The sequence below is a fragment of the Microcebus murinus genome, chromosome 16 (genome assembly GCF_040939455.1).
Source record: "Microcebus murinus isolate Inina chromosome 16, M.murinus_Inina_mat1.0, whole genome shotgun sequence".
Lineage (NCBI taxonomy): Eukaryota > Metazoa > Chordata > Mammalia > Primates > Cheirogaleidae > Microcebus > Microcebus murinus.
In genome coordinates, this window is record NC_134119.1 from 67,244,229 (window position 1) to 67,255,850 (window position 11,622).

Below are 11,622 nucleotides of genomic sequence, written 5' to 3' on the forward strand. Positions count from 1 at the left end.
GGTGGACTATGATCACTGGGGACATTAATGTGGGCTTAGATCTTTCGTGATGCTTAAAGGTTACCAAGGAAGTATTTCTTTCTTTCTTTTTTTTTTTTTTTTTTGAGACAGAGTCTCGCTTTCTTGCCCAGGCTAGAGTGAGTGCCGTGGTGTCAGCCTAGCTCACAGCAACCTCAAACTCCTGGGCTCAAGCGATCCTCCTGCCTCAGCCTCCTGAGTAGCTGGGACTACAGGCATGTGCCACCATGCCCGGCTAATTTTTTCTATATATATTAGTTGGCCAATTAATTTCTTTATATTTATAGTAGAGACGGGGTCTCGCTCTTGCTCAGGCTGGTTTCGAACTCCTGACCTCGAGTAATCCGCCTGCCTCGGCCTCCCAGAGTGCTAGGATTACAGGCGTGAGCCACCGCCCAAGGAAGTATTTCTTAGGGAAACATTTATCTCCTCGGTTATTCCTAGCTGGGTTCTTAGGAATCCTTGTAGCCTTCTTAGGAAACATGGAAAGGACCTAGAATGTCTCCAAGCCCTTAATTTCCTCATTTCTAATTTCCTTAGCTTCCTCTCAGATGACAAGAGGTCCTACCTGTATTAGCTAGGTAGGTTAAGCTGCTGTAACAAAGAGACCCCAAGAAATAATCTTATTTTTGTCTCTCATAATAGTTTCTATGTAGGTAGGCTATGCAGGTATGTAGGTGGCTCGGTTCCAAGCAGTTGGAGTTGATGCAATGTCCTTGCAGCCTGCTGGCATCTAGTGTGGTGTTGCTCTCTTTACCAACGCCACCTCTGTAATCCTGCCAGCAGTGAAAGGAAAACAAAGGCAAGCAGCTCCTATAAAAGGCATATCCCAGAAGGTGCGTTTACTTCCACTCACATCTCATAGGCCAGAGCTCAGTCACATGATCTCACCAGCTGCAAAGGAGTCTGGGGGATGTAGTCTCTGTCTGGATGCCATTGTGCCCAGCTAAACTTTAAGGATTCCAATACCAAAGAGGAGAGGGGGAATAGGTTGTGAAGACACTGGGCATCTCTGCTGAACCACCTCATGGGGGCGCTCTCAGCCAGGGCCAGAGGGAGGTTGAAACCACACAGTAATGTGTATAGGAAAAGTTTAATATAGCCGGGCATGGTGGCGCATGCCTGTAGTCCCAGCTACTCGGGAGGCTGAGGCAGGAGGATCGCTTGAGCCCAGGAGATTGAGGTTGCTGTGAGCTAGGCTGACGCCATAGCACTCACTCTAGCCTGAGCAACAAAGCGAAACTCTGTCTCAAAAAAAAAAAAAAAGTTTAATATAAAGAATTACATGCACTGATTAGGTGGCTATTACTTAGAAAACAACAAGTGTCAGCAAGGATGTGGAGAAATTGGAACTCTTGTGCCCTGTTGGTGGGAATGTAAAATGGTACCATTGCTATGGAAAACAGTTTGGCAGTTCCTCAAAAATTTACACATAGAATTACCATATAACCCAGCAATTCTACTTCTGGGCATACACTCAAAAAAAGTGAAAGGATGGATTCAAGCAGATGTTTGTACACCAGTGTTCATACCCAAATTATCCACAATGGCCAAAAGGCCAAAATAACCCAAATGTTCATTGATGAATGAATAGATAAACAAATTGTGCTATGTCCACACAGTGGAATATTATTCAGCCTTAAAAAAGGAAGAAAATCCTGATACAGGCTACAACATGGATGAACCTTGAAGACATTATGCTAAGTGAAATAACCCAGACATACAAAGCCAAATACTGTATGATTCTGCTTATATGAAGTTCCTGGAATAGCCAAGTCCATAGGGAGAGAAATTAGGACGGTGGTTACCTGGGGCTTGGAGAAGGTGGGAAATGAGGAGTAATCGTTGAGTGGGGAGAGTTCCAGTTTGGGAAGATGAAAAAGCTCTGGAGATGGTGAGAGTTGCACGACAATGTGAAATGTACTTAATGCCACTAACTAACTGTACACTTAAAATTGGTTAAAATGGTAAATTTTATGTTATGCCTATTTTAACACACACACACACACACACACCGTTTATGAGCTAGTAACAGGAGTTTAAACTACCAACAGAAAAGAGAACTCCAAAGAACGTAGAAATAGCTAATACAATGAGCAGCCACTTCCCCTGGAGCTGAAGCAGACCCCAAAAAAGGAATAAATTTGGAAGTGGGCCTGCCCCACCCCCACCCCGGGTTAGGATTTCACCGGAGAGGGTGTGGCCATGGCGCACCGGGTGACTGAGAAATTCACTACGGGCTGCTGAAATTTACTGTGGGAGGGGTGGCTGTCACAGGTGTCCACTGCAGGGCTGCCAACGTCCCCGGGGCTCTGAGACCGGGAAGCCAAACCCATCTTCATTCTGTGTTCCTCCAGCGCCCTCTACTGACCAAGCTGGAGCCAGGCGGCGAAGGAGAAGTGTTTGCAGGGGCCAGTGTGGATTTGGAGTCTAGAGGTCATAATCTGATAACTGGAGTAAAATAGTTGTTAGAATGCAATGCAATGACTGCTAATAGTAGGATAGTGTGAACATTATTATTTCTCATCTGATTTGCCTGTGGTCTCCCTGGAATCCCAATCTGGGAACTGGGGCCGGGCGCGGTGGCTCACGCCTGTAATCCTAGCACACTCTGGGAGGCCGAGGTGGGCAGATTGCTCGAGGTCAGGAGTTCAAAACCAACCTGAGCAAGAGCGGGACCCCTGTCTCTACTATAAATAGAAAGAAATTAATTGGCCAACTGATACATGTAGAAAAAATTAGCCGGGCATGGTGGCGCATGCCTGTCGTCCCAGCTACTCGGGAGGCTGAGGCAGGAGGATCGCTTGAGCCCAGGAGATTGAGGTTGCTGTGAGCTAGGCTGACGCCACGGCACTCACTCTAGCCTGGGCAACAAAGCGACACTCTGTCTCAAAAAAATAATAATAAATAAATAAAAACCTGGGAACTGGGTGATTGGCGAGGTCTCTTCCCATTACATGGCATTCTGTGGCTCCCCGCAGGAATGAAGGGGTTACCCTCAAAAGAGAGCAATGAAGACAGCTGAGATTTTTATGTCCAAACTGCTGGATTCGGTTCCAGCTTCTGCTATGCTTGAACAGGGTATTGGCTGCTCTCATAAATAAACGTCAGAATTGCAGCAGCTGAACCCGACAGTTTATTTCGTGTTCCTGGGAACTCCAGCTGGCGCAGGAAGGGTGGAGGGAAGCGGGGGCAGAACCCACGCAGCCCCGGACATCGGGTCTTTTCCTTGCGTGGTCCTCTGCCCCCGGGGTCTCCGCCACCACCTACACGTCTTGGCCAGACGCGGTCACACGGCCGCACGTGGAGCTTCAGGGGAGAAAAGAACAGGTGGTCTCGCCACAGTCCCCGCAGAAAAACGAAATGGGATCGTGTGGACAGCCAGCCAGTCTCTGCGCCTCGCCACTGCCTGGCCTTGTCCCCTTGGATGACAGATTCTGTTTCTTTCAGGCTTAGTTTCCTGCTTTGAAAATGAGGTTAATCAACGCTGGCTGAGGGGAATCAGCGAGCTAAAAATAGGTGGCAGGTTGCTCAATAAATGCCGTCACTGCTGATCTGATCGCATCGCCCCTCTTCGGCCCTGCCCACTCCCGACGAGCCTGCTTGGTTTCTCCCGACAGGCACCACCTGGATGATCGAGATCCTCTGCTTAATCCTGAAGGACGGGGACCCGTCCTGGACCCGCTCAGTGCCCATCTGGGAGCGGGCGCCCTGGTGCGAGACCATCGTGGGCGCCTTCAGCCTCCCGGACCAGTCCAGCCCCCGCCTCATGAGCTCCCACCTTCCCATCCAGATCTTCACCAAGGCCTTCTTCAGCTCCAAGGCCAAGGTGCGGGGGGCGGGGGGTGGGGTGGGGTGGGGGGAGGGGAGTAACTCATTGATTCGTTCAGCACCTATGTATTGGTCACCTACTGGGTGCCTGGCCCCGATCTAGCACAGAAATGCCTGCCCTTGTGAGCCCACATTCGAAAGGGCATCAGGGCAGGCAATAGAGTGGATAGATTTAAAAAACGATCTAGTATGTCTGATGGGATACATTTACATCGGGAGCCAGGAGAGGGCTGGGGAGAGAGTTGGGGTGCAGTAGCAATTATAAATAGCGTGGTCAGGGGAGACCCCAGCGAGTAAAGACCATGAAGTGTTTGGGGAAGAGCATTTCAGGCAGAGGGAAGAGCCGTGCAAAGGCCCTGGGGTGAGTGCGATGTGTCTGATGAACAGCAGGGAGGCCGGTGTGGCCGAAGCCAAGTGAGTTGGGGGCAGAGGAGTAGAGTTGAGGTACGGGGGGACAAAGGGGTCCAATGTGCAGGGCCACATGGGCCCCAGTGAGGACTTCAGCTGTCATCTGAGTGAGCTGGGAGCTACAGGAGAGCTCTGAACAGAGGAGGGACTTGAGCTGGCTCAGGTTTCCCAGATCGCCACCCTGCCCTGAAGGTGCCCCCACCCGTGAGTGGACACAGGCTGCAGACAGGCCGTGAGAGGGCAAGGACGGTGTGTGCACAAGCAGAGGTGGCTCAGGGCCCCCGGGTCCCAGCAAGGGAGTCCCCAGGAGACCTGGAGGTGGTCAGGAGCACTCGTTAGCGCTGGGCCTTGGAGGAGGAGACAGTTTCCCGGGGAGGGACCTGTCTGAGGGGCTCGGGGCGGCTGACTATGGAATCTGAAGCTGGTAGAAAGATCGAGGCCAATAACCAGGTTTATCAGGGCCTCGAATGCCAGGCCCAGGGCATGGGACTCTGTCCAGGGACCCTGGGGAGCCACAGAGGGCTGTAGACAAGGAGGGCAGGGTTAGGTCTGGCTGTAGCAAGACCTTCTGGGGCCATATTGGGAGGTTGAGGAGCAGGTTGGGGCTTCAGCTGTGGGCATGGAAAGGAGGGGCCAGCTTCTCTTCTCTGCCCGTCCTGAATCTCATGCCTTCCTCCTCCCCTCTTTGTTCCCTGAAACCAAACTGTCCCTCCACCTGGCCCAGAAACGCTCCCTCCCTCCTCCTAGAATGTAGCTGGAGTAAACTCTCCTCGTCCTCTGGGATGAAAGGAGCCGAGCTGAGCTGCCATTAGCTGGGAAGTCCTGTGGGAAGTCTACCTCGAGTACTTCCTGCTGCAGGGTCAGAAGTCAGGGGGTGTCACAGGCAGGCACCTGCCAGGGCCAGGGCCCTGCCTGTGTCTGACGCCTTTTCCCCTGTCCCCAACGTCTGCACGCAGGTGATCTACCTGGGTCGGAACCCCCGGGACGTGGTGGTCTCGCTCTATCATTACTCCAAGATCGCCGGGCAGTTGAAGGACCCCGGCACGCCTGACCAGTTCCTGCAGGACTTCCTCAAAGGCGAAGGTGAGGACAAGGACCCAGCGGGTGGGAGGGGTGGGGTGCAAGCCCAGCCCTGCAGGGAAGGGGCGCCCAGAGGACCCGGATGGCGGAGGGACAGAGGAGGGAGAAGAACAGAGGCAGAGATCATGCCTGTAATCCCAGCACTCTGGGAGGCCGAGGTGGGAGGATCGCTCAAGGTCAGGAGTTCGAGACCAGCCTGAGCAAGAGCGAGACCCCGTCTCTACTAGAAATAGGAAGAAATTAATTGGCCAACTAAAAATATATAGAAAAAATCAGCCAGGCATGGTGGTACATGCCTGTAGTCCCAGCTACTCGGGAGGCTGAGGCAGGAGGATTGCTTGAGCTCAGGAGTCTGAGGTTGCTGTGAGCTAGGCTGACGCCACGGCACTCACTCTAGCCTGGGCGACAAAGTGAGACTCTGTCTCATAAATAAATAAATAAATAAATAAATAAAATAAACCAAAGAGAGAGAGAGAGGTAGAGAGACATAGTGAGTGGTGGAGCAGGTCACAGTGGCTTGGGCGCCTGTAGTCCCAGCTACTCAAGAGGCTGAGGCTGGAGGAATCGCTTGAGCCCAGGAGTTCGAGGCCAGCCTGGGCAACATAGTGTGACTTTGTCTCTGAAAAACAAAAGAAGAGTAGTGGAGACAGCAAGAGACAGAGAGAGAGACAGAGATGGAGACCGAGAGACAGAGAGAAAATGAAAGACATGAGAGATACAGAGATCAGGGCAGAGACTGAGAGACACAGTAAGCAAGAGACAGAGACAGGCGGGGAGACAGGACCAGAGACACAGACACAGGGAGACAGGGAGAGGCAGGACAACAGGGACATTGGGAGCCAGGTGCCAAGAAGGGCAGGGTCCCTCGGCCACATGTCCCCTTCTCGGTCCTTTCAGACACCCCGACTTTGGAGGGGATTCAGGTGTGGGGGGGGCCAGGCTGCTGATTCACTGGACGGACAGACAGACGAGGGCCGCCAGCGATGGGCGACTGGGGGAGGGGCAGGTTGGGAGAGACCTTGAACTTGGCAGCGATGTGGGGGGCTGGGGGGAAGGCGTCCAGCTCTGAGGGGCAAGACCTGGGGTATGGGGGGTAGTCAGACCCCCCCCCAGCCCGGTGGGGCGGGGTGGCCCCGCGCTCGGCCTCACGCCACCTGCCCCTCCGCCTGCAGTGCAGTTTGGCTCCTGGTTCGACCACATTAAGGGCTGGATTCGGATGCAGGGCAAAGAGAACTTCCTGTTCATCACCTACGAGGAGCTGCAGGAGGTGAGTGGCCACCGCCACCTGGGCACCAGGTACCGGGGTGCAGCAGCGAACAGCGTCCCCGAGCCCACGAGTCGGGGACAGACCGTGGCCAGACGCACCAAGTACTCAGGGGGCGCTGGGGGGGGAGGCAAACGGGGAGGGGGGCCACGGGACGTGTGTAACGACTTAAAATAGGGTGGTCCATGGAAGCCTCACGGAGGAGGTGACAATTGAGCAAAGACCCGGAGGAGGCGATGTCTGGGGGGAAGTGTCCCAGGAAGAAGGAACAGCCAGTGCCAAGGCCCTGGGGCGGCTTTTTGCCTCGACGTGTTCCGGGGACAGTGACGGCACCAGTGTGGCCAAAGCTGAGCGAGGGAAGGGGAGGGCGGGAGAGGCGGGCAGGGGAGGCCGGGCTGCGAGGACTCTGGCTCTGCTCTGAGCAGGGGAGGCGACAGGGCGCGTCCGATCACGAGAGACCGTGGCACGAGAGACCCGAGCTTCAGTGACTGTCGCAGTGTGAGACGCAGAGGGAGACACGGAGGAGACAGGCCTCTGAGGGTAGACTGGGGTGCTCACCCGACCCCGTCCAACGCCTGGCCGGCACTGGGGGAGCGGGACTCCTTCTCGCTGGGGCCATCAGGGAAGGTTCTGGAACAAGGGGCCTTGCGGAATGGCCGTGGTCTTGCCCGGCTACAAGAAGGGTGCTGGGCTTCTAGAAGGAACCCTCCACAGTCAACGAACATGCCCAGCCATTCTAGGTTCTGTTTTTTTTGTTTTGTTTTGTTGAGACAGAGTCTCACTGTGTTGCCCAGCCTACAGTGAGTGCCGTGGCATCAGCCTAGCTCACAGCAACCTCAAACTCCTGGGCTCAAATGATCCTCCCGCCTCAGCCTCCCGAGTGGCTGGGACTACAGGCATGCGCCACCATGCCCGGCTAATGTTTTCTCTATATATTAGTTGGCCAATTAATTTCTTTCTATCTTTAGTAGAGACGGGGGTCTCGCTCTTGCTCAGGCTGGTTTCGAACTCCTGACCTTGAGCGATCCTCCCGCCTCAGCCTCCCAGAGTGCTAGGATCACAGGCGTGAGCCACTGCGCCCGGCCCATTCTAGGTTCTTTTTTTTTTTTTTTTTTTTTTTTTTTTTTTTTTTTTTTTTTTTTTTTTTTTTTTTTGAGACAGAGTCTCACTTTGTTGCCCAGGCTAGAGTGAGTGCCGTGGCGTCAGCCTAGCTCACAGCAACCTCAAACTCCTGGGCTCGAGTGATCCTTCTGCCTCAGCCTCCCGGGTAGCTGGGACTACAGGCATGCGCCACCATGCCCGGCTAATTTTTTATATATATATCAGTTGGCCAATTAATTTCTTTCTATTTATAGTAGAGACGGGGTCTCGCTCTTGCTCAGGCTGGTTTCGAACTCCTGACCTCGAGCAATCCGCCCACCTCGGCCTCCCAAGAGCTAGGATTACAGGCGTGAGCCACAGCGCCCGGCCCCCATTCTAGGTTCTTAACCAAGGTCTGTTCCAAGAGGCTGAGAGCCAGGGAGGCTTCCAAACCCACCCATTCGCCAGTGTCCTCAGACACTTTCATTTTTTTTTTTTTTTGTTCATTCTTTTTTTCCTCCTCCTCCTCCTTTTTTTTAAACACAGGGTCTTCCTCTGTTGCCCAGGCTGGAGTGCAGTGGTGTAGTCATAGCTCACTGCAGCCTCGAACTCCTGGGCTCAAGCGATCCTCCCACCTTGGCCTCCCATAGTGCTGGGATTACAGGCATGAGCCCCTGAGTCAAGCCACCGTCCTTTCTTGTTCCCTTCACGTATTTTTTGTATTCTTTTTATCAGTACTTTTTTGCAGTTTGTACTTTGGTGTCAGACAAAGCGGTTAAAATCCTCTTAAAACCACTTCGGGGCTGCCAGAAGTCTCATCCTTAAAAGCACAGGAACCTGTTAGCATAGTGTGTAAAGTAAGAGTGATTAGGCTCCGAACGAGGGCTGTCTGATTGGTAATAACAGCGATCATAGCGAATGCCTGCACCTGCTGCAAATCCCCGACACAAATCACCTCATTTAATCCTCACTAAGTACGGACGGGTGAGGTGCATAGAAAATTGAACCCCACGAAATGCCAGTGTTCAACCAGTTTTGATCTGCAAAAGTGGCAATTGTATACGGCTCTCCCTAATGTCATTACCCTTATTTTATAGAGGAGGAAACAGGGTTTTATCACCAAAGACAGGGTCGATAATTTGCCCAAGGCACACAGCTCTTCGCTACAAATTCCATGTTTTTTTTTCCCACCCTGGTATATTTCTTCTGGTGGAAAGCTCTGGAAAAAGGTTCGGCATCACTCCTCCCCCTATTTCCCAGCAAGCTTTATTCTCCAAACCAAAAACTGGGCCAGGCAGCCTAACCGAGAGCTTCGGGGCGGCCCCTGGGTGTGAGGCGCCGCCCACATGTTAGGGTTTCTGGGGCAAGTGAGTGGTTCAGGATAAACGGATGGGAGGTTATGAAACCAGGAACGACCTGGGAAATCAGGGCCCTGGGGTTGGTGGGGCTGACGGGCGGGGGGTGCTGACTTGCCAGGTGCTGCATGTCACCGCAGCCAGGTAGAGGGGAGGACTTCGGGGACCTGAGCCTGAGCACCTTCGTGGCTGTGTGGCCTTGGGCAAGTGTCTTCCCCTCTCTGGGCCTCCATTTATCAATTGGGCTAATGACACTACCTTTGCAAAGCTGATGACAGGATAGAAACAGATCTATGTGTGGGGCTTGGGCCAGAGTCTGGTATACAGTAGGTGCTCAATCTATAGTGACTTGAACCGTCACTGTCATGAGGAAGGCAATATTTGAGCTACAGTAGTGGCAAAGGGCCTTTCTGGAAGCCCCATGCCAAAGCCAGACCACGCCTGTCCCTGAAAGCCAGGCCTGGGAGCGGGGACCCTGTCCCGGGGCAGTGGGGAGCCATGGGAGAGGTGGGAGCTGGAGGAGCAGGGTCAGCTCGGGATGCGGGACGAGCTGGAGGCAGGGAGGCTGGGAGGAGGCTGGGCTGAGGGTCTGGGAGGGAGAGGTGGAGGCCTGAGCCAGTGCTAGGGCTGTGGGGACACAGAGGACGGGACACAGCAAAGCGAGTCGAAGGCGGGAGGTCGGGACTGATGCGGGGAAGGCCAGGCCCAGGAGTCTGGCCCTGTGATGGGGTGAATGGTGGGGACGCCCCGAGATGGAGCTTCAGGGGAGGAGCAGGTCTGAGGCCCAGACTGGCCAAGGCCGGTTTCTCACCAGAACAAGGTGCTGAAGTGGCCTCTGCCCCTGGCTCCCTCCTCAGCCCCAGAGTCTGGGTCCCGAGCTCCGTCCTGGGCCAGGTGCCCTCCCCCACTGACGCCTCTCCCCTGTCCCCAGGACCTGCGGGGCTCTGTGCAGCGCGTCTGCCAGTTCCTGGGCCGGCCGCTGAGCGAGGAGGCGCTGAGCTCCGTCGTGGCACACTCGAACTTCGGGGCCATGAAGGCCAACACCATGTCCAACTACACGCTGCTGCCCCCCAGCCTGCTGGACCACCGCCAGGGGGCCTTCCTCCGGAAAGGTGCGGAGGCCGTGAGGTCACCGCTGTGTGACTTGGCCGAGCTACTTAACCTCTCTGTGCCTCATTTTCTCCAACTGTAACACGGGGGTGAACAGGGGCAGCATGGACCCAGGGTCCATGTGATGCCACGCACAGGGCTTAGCGCTGGCCCGGCACACGTGCCTGCCACCCAAGGCCTGCCATTTGCACCTGGAGAGCTCCCAAGGGGAGCAAAACGTCCACGTGTCCTGCCAAAGCCAGAGCCCAGCCGCCGGGAGGCCATTTATGGTCTTTGTGCATCTTCCTCCACGTCCACGCCCACTGCAGAAATATTCAAATGTTGCATTACGGATTGGGGGTGGGAGTAACAAAATGCCACATTGCTGGCATGGTGTCTCACACCTGTAATCCCAGCACTTTGGGAGGCCAAGGCAGGAGGATTGCTTGAGTTCAGGAGTTCGAGACCAGCCTGGGCAAGATAGTGAGACCCTGACCCTAAAAAAAAAAAAAAAAAGCCACAAACTTTGTGGCTTTCAAAACAACACACGTTTACTCTCCTACACGTCTGGAGGTCAGACGTTGGGGCTCGGTCTCACTGGGCTAAAATCAAGGTGTCTAGGAATGTCTTTCTTCTGGGGGCCTCTCGAGGAGAACCGCTTGATGGGGTCACCTGGGCAGCCCAGGGCGACCTCCTTCTCTCTGCGCCTTTAGCTTAATCACATCCGCAAAACCTTTTTGGCCACATCAGGCCACATAATGGCAGGTTCTGGGATTAGCACGTGGCTATTGGGGGGGATTGATATTCAGCCCCGCGACACTGAGGGTGTCATGTAACATGCTAAATGCCACTGGCCCCAGGTTTCCAGGTAAGGGGGTGACGCCCCAGAGGGCCACCCAGTGAGGAGATAAGCCTGGAGCCCGGGCACTCAGCTGGGAGCTGGCTTGCTTGAGCAAGCGGAGGAGGGGACCCAGGGGTGGGAGGAGGTGAGAATGGTGCCAGGGCTCAGGCCAGGGGACTGGAGCGCAGACAGGAGTCATCACAGGTGGCAGAGGGGGCGGAATGGAGGTGGAGGGAGTGGGTGGCGGGAGGGCGGGTTTGGGGCAAAGGCCAGGAGGTGGGGTGTGGGGCGGGGGGGGTGATGCTCACCCCGTGTCCCTCCCCGCTCCAGGGGTCTCTGGTGACTGGAAGAATCACTTCACGGTGGCGCAGAGCGAAGCCTTCGATCGAGTCTACCGCGAGCAGATGCGGGGCACGCGGCCCTTCCCGTGGGACAAGGCCCCGAAGGAGGACGCCAGCCCGGACCCCGAGCCCGAGCCCAGCCCCCAGCCCAGCCCCAGGCCCGGCCAGGCCTCCGAGTCCCCCCACCCGTGACCCTGAGAATAAACACGTCACTCCTGCCCGCATTCCTTGACGCGCTATGGAGACCATGTGACATGGGGGGTGGGGGCTGGGGGGGACCCCCGAGGTCGCACCCCAGGCCTTGGGAGGGCAGGG

The 11,622-nt window shown here is 55.1% G+C and overlaps 1 protein-coding gene across 1 annotated transcript in view; it reads left to right on the forward strand.

The window, feature by feature from the left end:
- Window positions 1–11,521, forward strand: part of SULT2B1 (sulfotransferase family 2B member 1) — a 33,243-nt gene extending 21,722 nt beyond the window's left edge. Inside the window, exons 3-7 of the mRNA XM_012754416.3 lie at window positions 3,639–3,847; window positions 5,214–5,340; window positions 6,510–6,604; window positions 9,968–10,148; window positions 11,297–11,521. Of these exons, the coding sequence (XP_012609870.2) occupies window positions 3,639–3,847; window positions 5,214–5,340; window positions 6,510–6,604; window positions 9,968–10,148; window positions 11,297–11,499 (815 nt within the window). The 3' untranslated portion in view covers window positions 11,500–11,521. The remainder of the gene's footprint in view (window positions 1–3,638; window positions 3,848–5,213; window positions 5,341–6,509; window positions 6,605–9,967; window positions 10,149–11,296) is intronic.
- The last annotated feature ends 101 nt before the right edge of the window (window positions 11,522–11,622 follow it).